We start from the raw sequence: 20,680 nt of genomic DNA, 5'->3' as shown, positions 1-20,680 counted from the left end.
CTCAAGAGTGGTGCAAACACACATTAACCACAGCACAAACCCAACCAAATAAAACTGCAGCATGTTTTCCCATCAGAGGAGGTCAAAGCCTGTCCTTCACGTCACAGCATTGCCTTCTGAGGCATTTTAACCTCGACAATAGCAGATCGACACTAAATCCCAAGCTTTGTTGCATTTTACTATTTCCCTGGAGCTTTCAATTGTTTCCTATGGTTTCATCCGCAAGTAAGTGGATGTTAACAATTTTGTTGAGCTTCTTCGCTGAATTCTCCGTTTTTAGATGTTTAAAATACGTAATACTTTCTATTGTCACTCATTATGGATGTTTTCAGACTGACAGCCTCCACGTCGTGCACGCTGCATAGGCTAAACGGAAAAAAGAGCATATAGAAAGTAGATGGATGGATCATTCATTTCTGAAATGTTTCTAAGTGCATCAAATAAATGATCGATCATAACGAAGAGCTAAAAAGTCCATAATTACCTCCAGCTTCTGTCCTCTTGCCACCTTTTTGCTGCTTTCTCGAGCTCTTGTGCGGAGCCTCGCTTCAGTTTGGAGGCACGTTGTAATTTGAAGTCAGGGATGTGAGTGAATGTGAAGAAAGACACGGCGGAGGCTGTCGCCGTCATGTGAGTGAAAGGATGAGGGCGGGATAACGAAAGGATTTTTATGCAAAGAGCACTCGCTTGTCTCCGTGAAGCTATAACGATGCATGAAGGGGCCCTTCATGTTTATGACATGATTGTGAGTGATTCATTGGCACCTCGTGGTAATTAACATCAGATTATCTTCTCCGGGAGGCTGTGAAGTTTCACGTCACTGCTGCCTCCATGGCTGGAAGTTCACTGCTGGCAGTTAACGATAGAGACGGGAGTGTCTGGAGGGGTCCATTAGCACCTAGCCATATGTTAAACAGCAGCAGCTTTAGGTGCCGGTGCATCAGCTCTTACCTCCTTGAACCGTTAGAAACCATTATTCAAACCGGCAGCACCATTAAGTTCACAGTTTTTCACTGAAAATCGCCCGCGGAGCCACTGAGAACGCCGCAGACACATCTGTCTCAACGAGGCATTTAGGCTCATACTCAACGAGTAAGATTTATATTTATTACCCTTAAACTCTGGTGGCATGGTCGCGAGCTTCAAATCCCCTTGTGCCGCAGACACAACTCTCACTATTTTTTCTCCCCATTGTTTAATTTGCAATAAAATAAATCAGTTTTGCAACTAGCAGCACATCATGTAGATATGACTCCTTTGCATTCAGTGACAAATTAAACCTACAATTAAAAACCTGCATGTAAATATATTTACAGGATTGATATTTTGTAGAGACAAACTCCTTAACTTGTTAATGTTGACGGGTTGCCTCCAGTGCTCACACGACAGCACTGAAGAAATCGACCTCCAAAGCTTTCTGAGTGAGGCTCGCGTATCTGACCAATCAGAGAAGCCCCTGTATGTAGCAAACTAAAAATTGTGCACACATGTACGAGATGCCACAGATATTTGATGCCCTGGGTGGATTGATTTCGAGTGTCGTGCCACAGTCACCCCAGTGCAGCCCATTGTTAAAGTTATAAAAGTGATCTAATCCAATCTAATTTCCAACAATGGTGATGAATCCTCACACATAGGTTTTTAATTTTTAGTAATCTGAAAATTTTGTAAACATTGTGAATTTTAGTGAACTACAGCATAAAGTTTAAAAAAGGGGAAACGTTATATAGGTACTAGTTGGTGCTATTCTATATAATTTTATCTAAGTACTTCCTTACAGTGTTTAACTAAACAGTTGAGAAAGGACCTAAAGTTATGGGCTGTCAGCAGGATTCTTTTTCATTTGACACTTAAAGCACATTTGTGCTGCATAAAGTGCAGCTTGAATTAGGAGACATGCAGCCACCTCGCCGGTGGTAAACTTAAGCACTGCTTAATGAAGACATCACAAATATTTGGAATATGCTTGTCTGCATTTCCAGTAAATAACTCTTCAATACCTTTTAGTGTGTCACACGGTAGCACTGCACTTTTACACTTTTACAGCGAGGCCATTTGCCTTTGAGTGCTTTGAGTAGATGGCCTGTGACACTCGGCTGTTCAGACATGTCTAAAATGATGCACGAGACATCAGCCTTATTTCCATTTAATGGAAAGGTGTGGCCATAAAAACATGGGCTCACTTAATGTGCACATCATATAGCTGCAGTGAAGTGATGGACTGTATGGAGAGAGATGTCTGTCTCTCCGGCTGTAGACAGTCCTGCCTCCATTTGTGCTCCATCAGTTTGAACTCTCTCAAACCAATACCACCGGCAGCACAGTTTCACTTTCCCTACATCTGTCGACTCTTTCTTTTTTTTTCTTTTCAAGTCAGCGTGCAGTCCATCAGCTCTCTGCAACAAAGACAGGTGTCCCTTCATGCATGAAGCACACAGGAGGGACTTTGGTGCAGTGATCACATGGTTTTGGTTTGTATGTTGGGGAAGTGTTTCTGTTGAGATCGACTGATCTATTTACCGAAAACTTGATAAAGTTCACAACTTTTTTTCAGCAAACAAACGCCTCCTGACAGCTTCACACCCTGAGCTGGAGTAGCTCCCCCTGCCAATCCATCAACACCCCGAACGGCTCCCCCACCCCCATCCCAACCTGCCGCCGCTTAGATCATCCTCAACCGACAGTCGCTCGGTCCACATTATGCAAAATGTCAGTGGGCGAGAGGAGAGTAAAACTGCAAAACAACATCATCAGTCAGAGGTCTGGGAAAAGAAACAAACAGGATATAGAGAAATCCTCCGTCCTTCATGCCCCCAATTCTTGAAAGTTTCCACTTTTGTGTTTGCCTGAAAGGAGCAGTGGGCTGAGAAGTAGGCCTCTCAATATTTAAGGTGAAGTATAGGAAATGTAAAAAGGCTTTGGAGTGTGTTTGATTCATTATTCAGCTCTCGCCTATTCTCCCTCTCTCTCTCTCTCCCGTGCTGCGTGCAAGAGATAACAGCTCGGCTCCACGCTTTAATTCTTTTGCATCACAGATTAGAAAAGGCAAAAAAAAAAAAAAAAAAGGAGGAAGAAAAAGAAAACAATCCTGGAGAATATAACATGCTCTCTTCTTCTGCTTCATAGTCCTGTTTGATAAAAGAGCAAGTCGTGGTGACGCCAAAAAAAAAATAAAACATACGCAGCTTGCACGCCGCCGTCTTGATGTGAAGTCATTCTGCTCTCTCTCAGCTTCTCTGCAACTTTTTTTTTTCTTTTTTTCATTTTCTTGACATTTACAGTAAAAGCAAAGGGGAGATGGTTTCGCTTTCGCCCAACAGCTCCTCTCAGAGAAACAGGCCTGAAGCTGAGTGCATCAAAGCAAGGAGCAAACGAAAGGGAGGTGCTTTGATAGCAAGAGAAGTGAGACGCGGAGAAGAAGTGATGATGCTGGGATCACCCTAACCTCCTCTTCCACCTCCTCCTCATCATCGTCCCCTCAGTGTACATATACAGAGGCACAGTAAGCTAAAAAGACAAAATAAAATTAAAAGAAATTTCTCACTCACGCTTCCAATCCAACACATAATTGGCTTTCTGGATTGACTTCAATTGCTGGGGGAAATCTTTGACAAAACCATACATAAATAAATCCATTTTCCTGTGTCTTCTGTTTCCCTGGCTGCCTGCAGAAAAGGCCTCGTTATATATGGAAATGAGATTCTCCTCCTCTCTCTCAGCCGTCCCCCCAGCCAAACGCCTTATTGGCTCCCGCCCATGCAAATGCAGGCCAGGGCAGAGGATCCATTTACAAAGGGGACACTATGAGAGAGAGGAAGAGAGAGGGAGATAAGGCCGGGGAGAGAGGCCAACGAAAGACAGCATCCAAGAAAGTGATTGAAGGAAAGAAATCGGAATCAAATCACTGTGAAGAGTGATGTGTGTGTGTGTGTGTGCGGAGGAGGCTCGGCTCTGCGAAAGAGACGAGTGGAAACGTTCTGAGTGACAGAGGAGGGTGAAAGAGCCACGGCAGCAAGGAGAGAGGTGAACTGTGTGCAAGTAAACACACAGTCGAGAGCTTTTTCTACACGCATACATATGTATGTACACATGCAGAACATGCTGACCCCTCTCCCACCTTGTATTAACATGCACTCTGTGTTTGGAAGGAAAAGAGTACAGTGCATCCTGCTCTAGGTGTAAATGCATGCAGAACAATGTCACACAGTGTGATTGAATCTCAGCCAGGTGTAAATAACATGCGCTGCACTCAGGAAAACAGAGAAGGTTTCATGAGGGACAGTTTGAAATGTTCTGCAGCACAACTAGAGAAGTCATTTATGTGAAGAAGGTATCTCCTTTATCCAGCATGTGAGTCATATGCAGCTTTAAATAAAGTAAAGGCGTATTATTTACATTTTTCACAAACTCTTTTGGAAACGGGTTTTTGTTCATTTGAGGGAAAAAGCCCAACTAAAACTGAGCTCTCTATGAATTCAACTCTATGAATAAACATGCTGGAGACTGTAACAATTCACATCAACGAGGCCAAATGAGACAAAAGCTCTCAACACATTAAGCAAACTAAGCGGTTTCCTAGAAAGGTTATTAGTCTGAGCCACAGACCAGCTTAGAAAATGTTTTTGCTCCCAGGTACCTTTGAGCAAAGCACCGAAAGCCGAGAAGTTGGAGTGAAGCTCGGTGACAAAATGAGCAGCAAATCTTCCAAATCGCAGAGGTGTTTAGCAGCCGACATCCAGCACAGAGCGAACAGCCTGCAAGTGTTGTCGAGCAGCAGAAGGACAGCCCTCACAGGTAGGAACACGTCCACACTGCTTCCCTAATTAGCAACGACACGAGCTCGGCCGTCAGCAGCGTCCTCCCCACCGCGTCGGGGGAAGCGTCCCGGTGGGTCGGCAGCGTCCCGACTGCGAGATGAGAACGCCACACAGTGGCCCTCAGAGACCCTGCCGCCATGTGCAGGAACGAGCGGACACGCAGGCCTCGTTAAGGTTACTGACTCTGCTGGTGACACTCAGATGACAAGGACAATTTACCGCATGGCTGCATCTCCTTGTCTTTGTGCAGACTGAAAAAGCACACAAACACACACACACACACACACACACAGACACACTGTGCAAATTAAGTTTAATAAGAGAAGATGAAACTTTGTGATCCCTGCGGGGAAATTAGGAGGTCGCAGAGGCAGAATGGAGGATGATACACAAAAGAAGAAGAAAATTAAGAACAGAGCAACTGGGAATATTAATGGACTACTGGGACACTGCACGTTGGATAGTGACTCAGAAGTGGTGCAGTATATTGTGTTTAATGTGAGCAACTGTAAAGCTGCACCGTGTGCAGAGACATAGGTTTAGTTGCAACATAACTGTAGCTGCATTCTCTTAAAAAAAAAAAATAATTAATACAATTCATGTGCTGGCTATTTGTGCTTGTCTGGAAAATATTAGACATTTGCTTCTGCACAGAGTTACAGTATCTTGTCAAGCTAATGGCCAGATGTCCAGAAACACTCGATTTGAAATGACATGAAACACCATCTTCATTTCGGTCTGATCTCAAACAGGCTCACACACGAGAAGCATTCACCACTGTTAGGGTTTGATAGACCACAACGACCCTTCAGGAGAAGCTGCGGACGTTTTGTGGATGAAAGCTCCAAGCGTGGATTCATGAATCTGTGCAGATAGTTCACTTCAGCTGCTCAGGTGCAGTTTTTAAAGTCAAAGAAAATCCTAATTACATGTTCTGTAGCAGATCACGTCGTGTAAAAAAATACCCTTTACAATGGAATTATAAAATTATTTTTTCTTCACTGTCAACAAATCCAGCGCTAACACAGAAACCCATACACAGCTTATCTTTGTAGATTTTAGCAAAGGAACACGGGAGACAATTTTCTGCAGCGAATAAATCAACATGAGCTTTGAGTTTTTATATTCAAAATTAACAGTAAGTAGGAGTCAGCAGAGGGGGAAAGTAAATCAGTCGCCCTCCGTTTCTGCTTCATTTAATTCTTGCGCCTCAGAGGTTTGCAGAGAAAACACCCTGTAACACACACACGCACGCACACACACGCACACACACATACACACACACACCCTCAGGACCTTAACTCAGCCAGCAGGGGTTAAAGGTCAACTGGAAATGGACAGGAAGTGGACCATGGAGGACTGTGCTGGTGTCTGATCCGTATAACTGGAGCAGAAGAAGATCTCCCCCCTGGACTGAACTGTGCACACACACACACACACACACACACACACACACACACACACACACACACACACAAAGTCAAAAGTAGTCATGGCATCCACACAACCATGTTTTAAAACCCTTTTCACTCATATTTTCTATGTGTATTTGCACAACACACATATAAATACACATTTAAACGCACAGGCAGTTGTTGGCGCTTGTACACACACGCACACACAAGTCCCAAAGCAGAACTCACACACCCACAGAGTGATATGATGTGATGTGAAGGATGGCCTGCTTCTGTGCCGTTTGCAGCTCTTCACAGACATTCTCTCCCTCAATTTTGCCTCACAGTCTCAGCCACGCACAGCCCCCTACCCCCCTCTACCACCACCAACTACATACACAAACACGACCGCCTCCCCGAACAAACGCTTCGAGTTATGGAGAGTTAACGTTCACCCGGATTCACACCAGAAGCAAAGCACACGCCTCCATGTCCTCTAATGTACGTCAGACATAAACAACACAGGCAGGGAAACGAGAAAGTTGAAAAGATTCCCCAGTCGTAACAGAAAGTTCAGACATTCTACTTCTTCTGTTTGTTTCCTCCTACATGGCTTATCTACAGCCAGCTGCATGTCCAGTGTGTGTGTGTGTGTGTGTGTGTGTGTGTGTGTGTGCTCTGCATTAGAAGCACCGGTAACACCGCTGACCCGTGTACGCCTCAGTGTGTTTTTATCTCTGCCTGTGTGACCCGAATTGTAAATACAGCATCCTCCTCTAAGCTGTGTGTTTTACTGTGTGTGTGTGTGTGTGTGTGTGGATTGGCCTGTGTGCTATGAATTATGAACAGCAGCCTCAACCTGACCCAATCTGTGTATGGGCTATATGATTTTATATCTTGCATATCAATGCACGAGTTATCTCTAGTATACGTGTGTGCGTGTGTGTGTGTGTGAGCCATGCCAAGAGGTTAATTGAGGGGAGGGCCTCTAAACCGTTGCCCAGGGAAACGCTTCCCCATCCATCACCTCATTGGTTATTCAGCACCACGCTCTGAACAAACAAACTAACACTGAATCCTCGCTGAGCTCCGGGACGGAGGCCTGCAGTGGGTCGCCGTTCCCGCCGTCGGAGGCCCCCGCCTGGCTCGCCGGGGTGGGCGCGGCCCCCTACTCCCCGACCTGCTGGAGCTCAGACAACAGGCTAATCTTTACAGCACACAGAGGAGCAGCTAATAGGAGAGGATTAGCACAACAAATACACCCACTCCCTCTGCTGCTCCTCCTCTAGTCATCTTTATCTTCCTCACCTCGTTCTCTGTTCCTCCTCTTCCTTAACTCTACTTCAGGCTCCTCCTCGCCTTTTTTTCTCCTCAATTCCTTTATCTTCTTCTGTTTTGCCCTCATCCTCGCTCCTGCTCCTCGCCTGCCTCTCTATCTGCCTCCAACACTGCTCCTCTTCCTCCCTCACCTCTTCTGCTCCTTCATTCCTGCTAAATTCTCTGTCACTGCTTCTCTTCTTCTCCTCTTGTGTTCTTCCTCCCTTTTTATGTGTAACTCTCGATTCCATCTCTACTCACCCTCTATTCCGTAATCATCATCTTGTCCTCCTTCTTTCCTTCTCACCCTCACAGAGTTTGCTGTTAACACCAGCGTCTCCATTGTTCCTCCTGACCTTCCTCCTCCTTTACACCTCCTTCTGTAACTGAAACTGTTTCATTTGACCTCCTCCTTCTTCTCAGCTCTCCATCTCGACACTCTCCTCTCCCCCTCTTGTCCTCTTTTTCACCACCTACTCTTATCCTCAACACCTCCAGCACCTTTCTTATCTCCTTAGCTTCTCTTTGTTTTACCATCTCCATCTCCTTCTTTAACTGTCTTCCCTTCCCCCATCTTACCTTCCTCGTCTCCTTTTACATTGAAACCTTCCTTTCTCATGTCTTTTCCTCTTCTTCTTTTCTCACCCTCCTCTGCAGCATCAGATTGTCTTTTCTTTACAACACTCTCAACCTCTCGCATTCTCCTTATCAGCTGTTTCCTCCTCCTCCTCATCTTCTTGATCTCCTAATTTACTCTGTTTTCTTTCTCCTCTTCATCCTCCTCCTCTCCTCTTTAGTCCTCACCTGACCTCCATCTCTGGCTTTATAATCTCCTCTTCTTTCTCTCTCCTCTCATCCATCTCTGTCCTCTTCCACCTCTCATGCTCACTTGCTTCTTCCTCTTCTCCTCTTCTTCCTCACAGATAGTCTCTTTAAACCACCCATTCCCCTATTTCTTCACCTCTTCTCTATCCTTCCTCCTCTTCTTATCTCTTCCCCACCTTCTTCTTCCTCCATCTTTGATTATTTTGTTCTCTTCAGGTGACCACTGAGTTGATTCGAGGGCTGAAAGTCAGCTGGCTGGAAAGAGCTTTAGTGTGTGTCTGTGTGTATTATATGTGTCTGTGTATTCTGTGTGTAAGTGTGTGTGTGTTGGGGAGTGGATTATCCAGGTTCCAGGACTCGGCGCTCGCTAGCAGCCGAGCGGAAAGCTTTAATGAGAAGTTGCTGTTGACTGAGGACAGAGTGGGACACACACACACACACACACACACACACACACACGCACACAAACTCACATAACACACTATTTCATAGACTCAGTGACACAAAAAAAAAACGCCACACAATGATACACATTCCTAGTTATAAACACACACACACACTAACTAGTGCAGTAATGGGATTTGGAAGGTTTTCTCTATAAACCAGTCTGTCCTCCATCTTCTCATTAAGGAGGGCTGTCCACAACTGACGACACAACACACACACACACACACACACACTGCTGGCTCTGGTCACTTTTCATGTGCGTGTGTGTCTGGCTTGCTGCTAACAGTAACAGTCTGGTTGAGTTTTGGATGAGGGCAGCAGAACGCAGTTTGCCGTCCAAACGGCTGTTGATCCAAAATTATCGTTTGGAAATTCTCTCTGATTGTCAGAAACGGGATCTGATATCATCTTGTTCCAATCAAGTCGCTTGATTTTTTTATTGGCAATAAAGTGCAGGAGCATTGCAGCCAAGGCAACATGATTTATTATAGCATAATACAGTTAACAAGGACACACAGGGTCAAAACTGGAAGCGTTAACATCATACGCTTGTCTCAGACTCACGCTATAGCTGTTGTCTCTGAGGACTGTGTTCCGGGCTGACATGGAGGTCAGCTGCAGGCTGACCTCTTGCTAGGCACAGCCGCATCAGTAAATGCACCGACGCTGTCTGATGTCAGACTCATCGACATGGATACAACTTCCAAAACAGTGGCACCAGTAAGGTGAGTTAGAGCAGACATCGTTTAGGGGAGACGTCAGCATCTGATGGCCGAATCCGGGAAAAGGGTCAACATTTGAACTTGCATTAATGCTGAACATGTCAGCCTCAGATCTTGCAGAACAACATCTCACTACAGTCTTATTAAGATTTTTATTATGTTTAGTTGCTGGCAGCAGTTGGTTAGGGGTTAGAGAAAGACTGTTGACTGGTTTAACAGAGAAAAATGTAACAGACACTTTGCAGACAACAGCACAATCTTTACTTAATCTTTACTAAAATTGTTTCTTTGCCATAACCTCTTAAATGTCCGTTACAGCATGAGAATAAACTCTTTTACTTCTTCCAGCCTCTAAACTACGTCCAAATGAAGGAAAGTGTGATGCAAACTGCACCTTATTACTACAATTTTATATTATTTATGTGTGATGCACCACAGAAGTGAGTAGCACACACAGGTAGCAGTGGTTCCTGCTGCATCCACAGACTGTCAGCTAAATGGAAATCAAATTTGTAGTTTAGTTTTGGGTGATAAACTTCATCACCACCGAAATGTGGAAATGTGAGAGAAACTGCTTCCTGCCAGGAGGAATATTTGTCTCAGCGGAGGAGGAAGTACATTCGCGTGTTTCCCGGCCGCCCTCTCCTCTCAAACGCACAGTGCTCTCTGGGCGGCCATGTCTCTTTATACGGTCCATTTTGTGCAGCCTGTTTGAGCTCAGTGAGCCTGTGCGAGGTTAATAAACTCTCCGTTCTGGTGTTATTTTCACATCACACTGTGAAAACCCCAAAGCGCAGAGTCTTTCTTTTCTGATTCACTAAATTCACTAGGTTAGTTGTGAACATCTTTAAATGATCTGTGTAGCTTAAAGAGAGTAAAATACGAATAATCATCATGTGAATGTTTGAAACGTCTAACGTCTGAATACACTGCATGTGCTGTTGGATGCACACGGTCAGTGCCACATTTTGGTTCCTGCACCAATAACAAGCTGCTGGCTACACAGCAACACACACATACACACTTCACATGAGAAGCCTGAACACACACACACACACACACACACACACACACACACAGATGGGTGACTGCTCCTCCACATATTCACTTTTTATCTGTTTCTGCATTTACAGACATGAATGAGTCTCTGAAAAGTCTCTCTCTCTCTCTCTCTCTCCTGTCCAGAGAGTTGGATGGTGATTAGCGTTGGGATTCTGGGACTCTGGCCTCAGTTTTCATTAACAGCCATAAACACAGTTCTGCTGCACCACCGAGACCGACCGCAGGCTCTGTGTGTGTGTGTGTGTGTGTGTTATACATCTGGGCAAGCTTTGTTGATGCTTTGATGGCAAGAGTGGGGAGAGAGAGGAAAAGATAGAGATAAAGAAAGAGGTGTTGTTTATCATGGCAATAATTAAGCCCGCTGTTCGGTTTTAATTAAAATATAACAGCAACACTAAGTTTAGGCTGGTTCTTGGGCACACACAGCTCCTATTTACCACAAAAGATAAGGCAGAAAGACCAGCATTTGAAAGGGTTCCAACACACCAACACACACACCTGGAGGCCATTAACAGCCGAAGCTGTTGGCACCCGATCCAAAAAGAACCCGTGACTATCTCCCTGATCTGCCCATTAAAAAAACACTCTCCACACAAATACAGACGTGATCCCGGACGCTCTCAGAACTCGACCGCTTGTTCGCGTTGCCTTTAATGGGCCTCTCACAAGTCCATTCGAGCCTCTCATTGGCCAGTTCTGTGTAATATGTCACTGTGTCATCAGTGGAACTGACAACAAACAGACGAGTGCAGCTTCCTGCACATGGACAATGGACCTGGTGTCACAATCTGATCACTACAAGTTGGGGCTTCGACAGCGATTTTATAACCAGTTATTTTGCCCTTTATTTAGACAAACCAGTCCCTAAAATGTTAAGGACAATGATAATTTCCCAAGTTAACATCTTCACATGTCTAGTTTCCATCAACCTACAGCTCAAACCACCAAAATATTCATTTTACAGTGATGCAAGAGAAAAACGGTATCCAAATTTCAAAGCTGGGACTTGTTTTTGATGCAGTTAGTGGTTCTTCTTTGTCCCATGTCAACAGCAACGCGAAAAACCCGTTACTTCCATCTTTCTCTCATTATTCGCCTTCGTCCTGCTTTCGCCCTGCAAAGCACTTCTGTCCTCATCCACCCTCTGGTCCCTCCCTGTTATCTGGCCTGTCACACAATTCTTCATAAACGTCAGCTGGCTCTGCTGCTCGTATTATAACCTGGACTCCTGCCACACAACACGTCACTCCCACTCTTCAACAGCTCTACTTAATTCCCATCGAAATGTGTTTTCATTTGCAAATTCTGCTTCTTACTTTTAAAGCCCCCACAGTCATATACAGGTTCCAGTACTCTACGTTCTTTCCACACCCTCCACACATTTGACTACAATGGGGTCTATAGCATTAAGTCGTACTGCCTGCCATCTCTGGAAGTGTGAACGACAACATTCATAACACAGACTCTTTATTCCTATTCAAATCACAAAATATACCTTATTCTTTTTCATTTCTTACTGTAACTTTAGCCTTATTTGGTCAATTTTTATCCTTTAGGTAGTTTGTTTTACTTATTGTTGTGCTCTTAATTAAAAGTACTTTTAATTTAAAAAAAATGTATATTATTATTATTATTATTATTATTGAAAAAGATGAACATGTGAAAATAATCTGTGACATTACTTCGCTGCTATAACTCTGAATGAACAGCATTAGTACAGGACAAGTGACAGGGCTGAAGCTTGATGTAATAAAATAGGTTAACGTAAGCTGACATTTCATTGCTGTTCACCAGCTGTTCTACAGGTGCAAAAAAGTTTTTAAAAGTTTCTGTAGCTGTTGCAGTCGCCACTGGCACCATGTGAACTTTTTGTGCTGTAGTAAAAATATCACCCAACTTTTTATATGAGAACATAACTTTCTATTAAGTAACTAATGCTATATCAGCCTCATTAACTGCTGACATTTATCTTTCTTATTCCAAATAAGGAGGTAAAATGTTTAGAAATAACAGCAGCTTGTTGAAATGAGGGAAAAGTTTGAATCTGGACACAGTTTTATTAATACAGTGATACATTTGTTAACAGCAGACTCTGTCCCTAATAGGACAAAGTTGTTATTATTCTGTTTCATAATCTGGATCATTGACTATAGTTACAAACAGTGTCAAGTTTTTGTTGATATTGATATTTTTGACAGGATATTATTGAAAATCTGATTTAGTCTGTGGTGTTTGAGCAGTGGCTTTGCAGTCAGAACCTGAGCAGAGTTCAAACGTCGTGGATCAGAAGAAAAAGTGTGTGTAAGAATAAATGTAGTGAAAGTACTATGTTCAAAGTTCAAAGTTCATTACTGGTGGGGGGAGGAAGCCTCGCAGGCTTTACCCAGTTTGCTTCTCTCGTAATCTTTACAACCACACATACAACAGTTTTCTCTTTGCTGTGAAAAGGAACGTTAAGATTAGAAGGTTGTTTCAGTAAGTCTCCCTAAAGATGCGTGCACACACACACACACACACACACCCGTTGTAAATGTAGTCATACAGACCAATGGCAGCATCTTAACATTTATAAGCTCAGGGGTGTGTGTGTGTGTGTTTGTGTGTGTGTGTGTGTATCCAGGTGTAGAGTTGTCAGTGAAGGAGAAAATTAGTCAGAAAATGACAGCAGCGACGTGAGTGAGCTGACATGAACTTCAGAAAGTTTGCCACTGCACACACTTCACAAATATTACTCCTACACACACACACACACACTCTGTCTCTCCGTTTCAGTTATTTTCACCGTACAGCGACATCATTATATAGGTAATATTTATATAGGTAGAAAGAGTTTCTATTTTTCTGTCTAACGCTTTCTGTCTCATGGATCCGTGTCACCTCTGATCTTTGACTTCACTCAACCCTGAGCTAGAGTCGAAACTGAGAAATAAAGGGGGTTGAGATCAAGTTAACTAAGCCTGGAAAAGGTCCCGTTGTACTTAATTGCATTATTTTAAACCTTTAATTAGAGAGGCTGCCTCCGCCCAAGGACACCACAGTGGTGTTAATGAGGGACATTTTTATGTTATAATAATAAATAATCCCACTTATTGTACCATAGACACGTTCTTACCCCTATGGTGGACGTGAAACTGCCCTGGCTGAATTATTAGCGCGAACAATGGGAGGCTGAGCTGCAAGCGCTCTGATAAAAGGTTAATTACGAAGAGAAGTCGAGTCCAGACGTGGACAGATTATAAGACAATGAGAGAGACATGTAAAAGCCCGTCTTTGGAAAAAGGCTTCCACGACGCCTGTGTCACTCACAACTACAGGTTAACAACATCTGTAAAATGCTGCAGTCGTGTTATAATGATGTTCACCATCACAACAGAACCATATATCATCCAAAAGAGTCTTATTCTGATCATGTTAACACACTAACATATACATAAAAATGTCACTTGTCTGTTGTGGAACATGAAATTAGGATTAGGAGAAAGTAAGACATGATTGTGATGAGACTTTTCTACATTTTCCCAAGATGATTCTTTTGTATGTGGCACTGCACTGTACTTATAAAAATAAACCCAAGTGCAGCCACAACCACATATGGCAGATTTCTTTTGCAGTTCCTCTGCAGGGACTTTGCAATTTGTCTTCCTACATGCAGACAACAGACAAATGCAGAAAGTAAAGCAGCAGCATGTCAGATATCAGTACTTGTTTATTGTAATAAAAACCTCTGAATACAAAGTACATTCACAGGTACAGCAGGAGATCAGCAGCTGCTCTGTTTGATTCCTACAGCAAACCAGTGTTGACTACAAATATTCATACACCATTTTACGATTTTATATCCCGTCGATATACTGTTATAATTCAGAATAAACACTGTTGTACTTACATACAATTAGTCGAGGCTTTTGTCTGTGATATACTCGTCTGTTACTAATCTGTTGCACAAATCAACCGGTGCGAACCAGGTTATTTTACTGGAACATACAAGAAAGAGGAGACTGGACTGACTGTCGTTAGACATTTGATTGGCAGGTCAACAGAGACTCTAACAGCTTGGATGAGTGGATTCACTGGCAGTGAACTCCAGAAAATATGTTGAGAAAAATGTCACATTTTGTTGAACAGCTGAGTCTTTTTGCTTGGAAGAGGAACAGGAGGAACATCGAACTGACTGGGTTCAAATATGGCGCAAGAGTTGGATCCACAGACAGAGGGCTGTCCAGAAACCTCAGGACTGATGGTTCGATTCCCCCCCCCCCCCCCCCCGGCCACATGGGACGCCAGCAGTAGGGCCATCGTGTGTGTGCAGCTGTCTAACAATAACTTGAAACTAGAGAGTTGCTTCATATTGTTCCCCCATAGCTTCACATATAGCACATAAGATATAGATATAGATTCAATATACTTTCTTCTTAGATATTGCAATGTGACTAAGACATTTTTAGCTTAGCGCAAAGACTGGAAAAAGGTGGAAACTGCTACTCTGAATCCATCTCTTCATCCTTTTGTGTTTTTCCTTCTGATGTAACTACAGGAAATTCACTGAACATTACAAAACATAACAACATAAATTTTTCTATACGAGCTTTCTGAATTCTGCAGAGTTTTTTTTTTTTTATCACTTTCATGTTTATAATTGTTTTTTTCTGCTTTATGTAATGTGTGTTTGATGCTGTCTTTGTGTTACTCTACTGCTGCTTAAACATTTCCCACGTGGGGACAATAAACGTATTATTGATTGAACTCTTTCTTAAACTTGATAGAAGATACAAGCTGCGAGGTCGAGTTTCAGAAACCTCAGAAGCATCTAAATATTTGCAGCATTGCTTGGACATGATCTGTGCAGTGCACTCATGTCCTTATCTACTTTACTGGCGGGAGTTTGCCAACCAAACTGAAAACAGCAAAGAACATTGAAAACCAGAACTAAAACCATCTGCAGAGAAAACCAAATGACGTTTGTGCTGAAACCCAGAGGTTTGAAGGGAGTATTTTGTGTGGCCAAATTGTAAAATTGATGTCTGGCATCAGTACAGATACCGATCCTTTAAATGCACTTACTTATAAACTTTGATGGAAATGTTCTGGGCAGAACAGTTTATCTGTGTATCATAATTAAGTGTATGAATACCAGGTGCTGCTGATGGTTTATTGACTGTTTGTGACACATCTGCACCGAATCAGACACGATATAAACCGTTACTGACACGTTGTTGATGCTCGTGTTTTGTTTAGCATCTTTATTTTTCATGCTCCCAGTCTTTGTGCTAAGCTGAGTTAAAAAGCTATCGAATCAGTTTCTGTGCTGGACACAGAGATTAAACAATTTCCTTCTTCTGATCTGACTCTGGTGGAAAACAAGAGGTGCTCAATACTCCGATCAGGGAGGAACCACAGTGACCTTGGGTAAAAACTAGATGATGAGAAGATTTCCACAATGGTTCTTGTAAGTTCCAAATAGAGTTTCTATTGGCCGGCGAGGGGAGGTGGGTTAGCTGATGACCTGCCGCACACCCTGTACTCCAAACCCTGACTGTCAACCATCAACTACAGGCACCAGGGATACCAAAAAAGGAACAGTTGCAGTTACATAATTGAAAAAGGGATTGATTTAGCCATTAAATGTAACCCTGGGAAGAAAATAGTGGAACTAGAGTTCTCACACTGAAAAAAAACAGCTGCAAAACCAGATTAAAAAAGTGAGCAACATGAGCAAAAAGCCACGAAATGTGGAGAGCTGATAATCCACTGCAATCATGATGAGTCCACTTTGGCTTCAGTTACATCCACACAGAGAACAGTGCAGTGTCGACACAAAAAAGTACAAATCCACCTCTCAAAAAAATGGCCTATTGAGGATGTGGAAGGAAAATGAAGAGCCCAGAAGAACCAAACACGATTAATTCCTTGTTTTACAGGACATTTTCTCCAACAAAAATCTTTGCTGTTTCAAGCTTTTTTTTTCTTTTTTCTTAATTTTGTTTTTGTAATGCGATTCTCCTCGACAGGAAAACCTTTACCAAGAATGTGAGCCATGAAGCAAGAAAAAAAGGAAAAAAAGCAGTTCACGACCACAGGCAACGAAGGACAGGAAGAGAAAAACTCCTCAGAACTGCAGCAGGGAGGACTTTTTTGTAAATTGGAGGAGAAGAAAAAAAAAAAAAAAAGCTTTAGATGCTCTTTGTGTCTTTAGTTTTGTCTTAAGGCAGTCTTTTTAGTCCGGCCCCTCTCTCCGGCTTGGTGCTCGACGACGCTCCACCTACAAGAGGATAGATACGAACGTCTTACACCTCAGGTAACGCAACGCAGAAAACACATTCCATGCAAAATGTCTCATCAATGAGAAAAAAATCAAAAAAGGAGGATTAATTCAAAGCTGACTGAAGAAAAAAAAGTTGTAAAAAGAAGCTAATTAAAAAAATGCAGGAGCGGTTTGCAGAGCCACAACAACGCAAAATGAATTCTTAGAGAAAGAAAATGTAGAGTTGAGTTGACGATAACGTCACATTGTCAAGATGCAGGACTCATAACATGAATTATATTTTAGCTGGTAAGAGGGAAAAAAGGGGCAGATCAATCTCCACATCTTTGGCCGTTTTTGGCATCGCTTTATTAAGAGAAAAGCATGAAATGGTCAAACTGGATGCAACATTCAAAAACAATTTTTGAAATGAGCAAACAATCGAAAACACCTTTATTTAATAAGCTTGTCCATGATGTGACACACAAATCTGAGCAGCAGGAAACAGAGAGGCTGCAGCCTAAAGGAAATGCATAACTTTTGTTATGATGCTTTATTTAAACGCACTGAAGTGATTAACATGTTTTCTATAGTTTTGTTTTACATGCAGGTGCTGTGTTGTAGTTTTTTCCCCTGTTGCTCAGTTAAGCAGTTCACTGTGGCAACTTGAAGTTAAACGTTTTCGTATTTTAATACAATATTGTTTGATTTCAAAGTTTCACACAGTTCGGTTTTGCAGCTTCACATGAGCCAGTTTCCGTTTTTATCAGCTTTAAAAACTGTACATTTAGTAAATGGCTCATAGTTTCAGGTTTCAGTTCCCCAGTGACATCAGACTTTCTTCCTATTGGCAAAGCCTTATTTTTTATTACCAAGTGATTAGAGTTGATCCAACATCATTTTTCTTGATGATTCTTAGTGATTATTTCCTTTTTTTGCTGCTAGGAAACATCTCTGTCTCTATATACACGCGACTCATTATTTGCATGAAAAAGCATTTGGATTTATAGTTTTGCACGTTAATGCTTGTAGCACTGATACTGCATTATATCATAAATAACTCAGTTTCACCTGTTGATTGTCACCTGCACAGTGAATTTGGCAGCTGAATTAATGTTCAGCATTTTGAGCTGTGACAGTACAAACACATTACATACAGATATTTAGGATGTTTATCTCCATTAAAGTTGTTTAAAACCTGTTAAATGTGCAATAAAGCAAAGGAAACAGGTCTCAGTTTGAAGGAACATGTACACTCTGTTGGTACTTTGCAGTAGTACTATAAATACTCCAATTTAATAATGTGTGTGTGAGAGGAGATTTACAGTGCACGAATTAAGAAGTACAGTTGGCTTAAACACACACACACACACACACAAATAGCAGCTTTAGTTTGTTACACTAGTGTGTGTCTGTAGATCACATTTTGACTCATGCACACTCACGCATATAACACACACACACACACGTGCACAGTCAAAGGTGCTGCTGCAGTTTTGGGGGATTACAGCCCCTCTAATCCCTTCCTCACTTTCCTCTATTCTCTTTCTGGCTTCTTCATCCCTTCTTCCTGTTTTCTTCTTCCATCTCACTCCTTTCTTTTTTTTTATTTTTACCTTCTTCTGCTTCTTCCTTTAATCCCCCCTCCTCACTCTTTCTTCTCCCTCCAATACATCCTAAGCTACTTGCCTCCTCTCCACCATCCTTGATCTCCTCCTTCTCTTGCTCTTCACTCTCCCTCTTTCCCTTTCACTCCCCTTCGATCCCACACTCCTCCCTCCCATCGCGGCAGCATCTGTTCATAATGAAACACACAGTTGGACATCGTCCTCGTTTAGTGCCTCCTCCATGCTACCTGCTCCAGAGGTTACCACCTGCCGGGCACGTTTGGTAAAAATCATCTGCACCTCCCTGTGACCTTCCCTCCCTCCTCCCTGGTGCCACCTCCTCTTCCTACAGCTGTCATTGATCTGGGAACTGGGTCACAACTCTGCTGCATCAAAGGCGGGTTACACGAGGCTCGGAGGCAGACAAGGTATGTAATTTTAGCGTGGGTTAATATTTAGGAGGGGAAAAAAGGAACGTGACCGTTGATGTTTGGAGCGTTTGGTTGTGATCACTAAGTCTACTGAAAATGCAAAGAGTGAAAACGTTGGCCCTCGTGGATCAGTTCTGTAAATAGGAAAAAGGCAGAAATACTTTGACAATATTTTACTTTTGAAGCCAAAAAATGTTAAAACTTGGCAGTGCACAAAAAAGTGTAGACTTCTGTTCTGTAAATGTGTTTTAAACATTTATATTCATGATTATTTTGGAAATATCCTATATAATATGAAATATAGATATATTAGTATTAATAAATACCTTGACATGCTTCTCTAATCCACGTTAAAGCTGCATTTTCCTATTCAGGCTATTCAATATTTGCCTGTTCAGGCAAACGTGTTCATGTTTAGCATTTCATGTCTGCCACATCTAAACTTATGCACATGAATGCTGAATATTTCATTAACAAGCTGCAGTCGTTGTCTCATTGTTACAAATAGATTCCTTCACGGGATAGTTGATCACTGTAGTACATTTAATAAACCTCTACCATATTTTATATTTACTACCTAACAACAATGCCGCTTAAGGGAAAATGAGAAATCCAGGTTTGGGGGATTGTAACGTATTCATATAAATTGAGTCTCCTTGAGCTTTGAGGTTCATTTTTAACCTGGGAACCGAAATTTGTGATAAAATATTCCACACTCGAAGTTCACTCACTATCTTACTACATTTGGTGCGAACGCCAAAGGGAACGGGGCTGGAAACTGAGCCTTGAGTTTAAAAGAAGAGTTGCAGTTTCTCTTTTTTTTTGCTCTTTTATTTGGTCATTTTTCAGATTTTGTTTTCCTCCAGTATCTGAGAGGGTGGTTTAGGGAATGATCATAGTCAACGAGATGCGTACTTCAGGCAAGGTAAATGTGGTTGGGGAATGTGAGCAAACAGCACTTGTTTTTCTTCATTACGACCACTGAAGTGAACTTGAACAAAGGCATTAACGCTCTCTCTGCTCTAGTGGAGCTGATTTGCGGCCTTTGGATCATTGTGTGCTTGTGCTGCAGAAAAGATGCAATCACAGCCTCTCTTACAATCCACATAGACTTTGCTTCATAAACAACAGTTTACTACTACATCCTCAATGAACGTTGTCCCTTCTGTCCCCTTTACGCCTCCTTTAGTTTCAAGTTGTCCTGGGTTCGCAGTGGCCTTTCACAAACTACAAAGGGTGCCGGGAAAATATGTCATCTATGGAATGAGGGGTGACTCTGGAGCAGTATTCAAATGCAAACATTTAGTTTAACACAAACAAACCTGGCAACATAAAAGCTGGACTGGACATAAAATGCAGAACGCAGAGTCATCAATTCTTTGGAAACAGCTGTATAAATATTCACCTGTTTGAATGTTATCTGTTGTTATTGGCGCCATATGGGCCAATACCAGTCATACAATACACACTTATGGTTTGGTTTTGGCACATAATAAGGTGCCTAAACATAAAAACATAAGAAACGTTAGGTTTAGGGAAAGATTGTGGTTTGGGATAAAATACACAAACAACTAAAGTACGATGGACAAAGTACACTGACCATTTAAAACATTCAACTAAGTGGTGCCTGTCGATTTAATGTTGTTCGCTTTGTCATCAAGCCATCGGCCAAAAAAAGTCACAGGAAAACATTGCTATTATGGTAAACTGCCATATTGCTGTCAGTCTGTGATCTTTGTCCTTATCCGTTCACCGCAACCTCCCCCGTCCAGACTTGTCAAATTTGCTACCACCACCCGACACAGCTGATTTACCAG

General features: G+C 42.4%; 1 protein-coding gene across 4 annotated transcripts in view; it reads right to left on the bottom strand.

Annotated features, from left to right (window-relative positions):
* Positions 1–20,680, bottom strand: part of LOC137133937 (protocadherin-1-like) — a 189,334-nt gene that overhangs the window by 36,061 nt on the left and 132,593 nt on the right. The window contains exon 5 of one of the 4 annotated variants that reach the window (XM_067518104.1): positions 14,339–16,843. The exons of the other annotated variants lie outside the window; for them this stretch is intronic. Coding sequence (XP_067374205.1) covers positions 16,785–16,843 — 59 coding nt within the window. The 3' untranslated portion in view covers positions 14,339–16,784. Of the gene's footprint in view, positions 1–14,338; positions 16,844–20,680 lie in introns of those variants that run through there. 4 annotated transcript variants of the gene reach the window in all.

The sequence above is a fragment of the Channa argus genome, chromosome 10 (assembly GCF_033026475.1).
Source record: "Channa argus isolate prfri chromosome 10, Channa argus male v1.0, whole genome shotgun sequence".
NCBI classification, from domain to species: Eukaryota; Metazoa; Chordata; class Actinopteri; order Anabantiformes; family Channidae; genus Channa; species Channa argus.
This window is presented reverse-complemented; position numbering and strand designations above follow the sequence as displayed.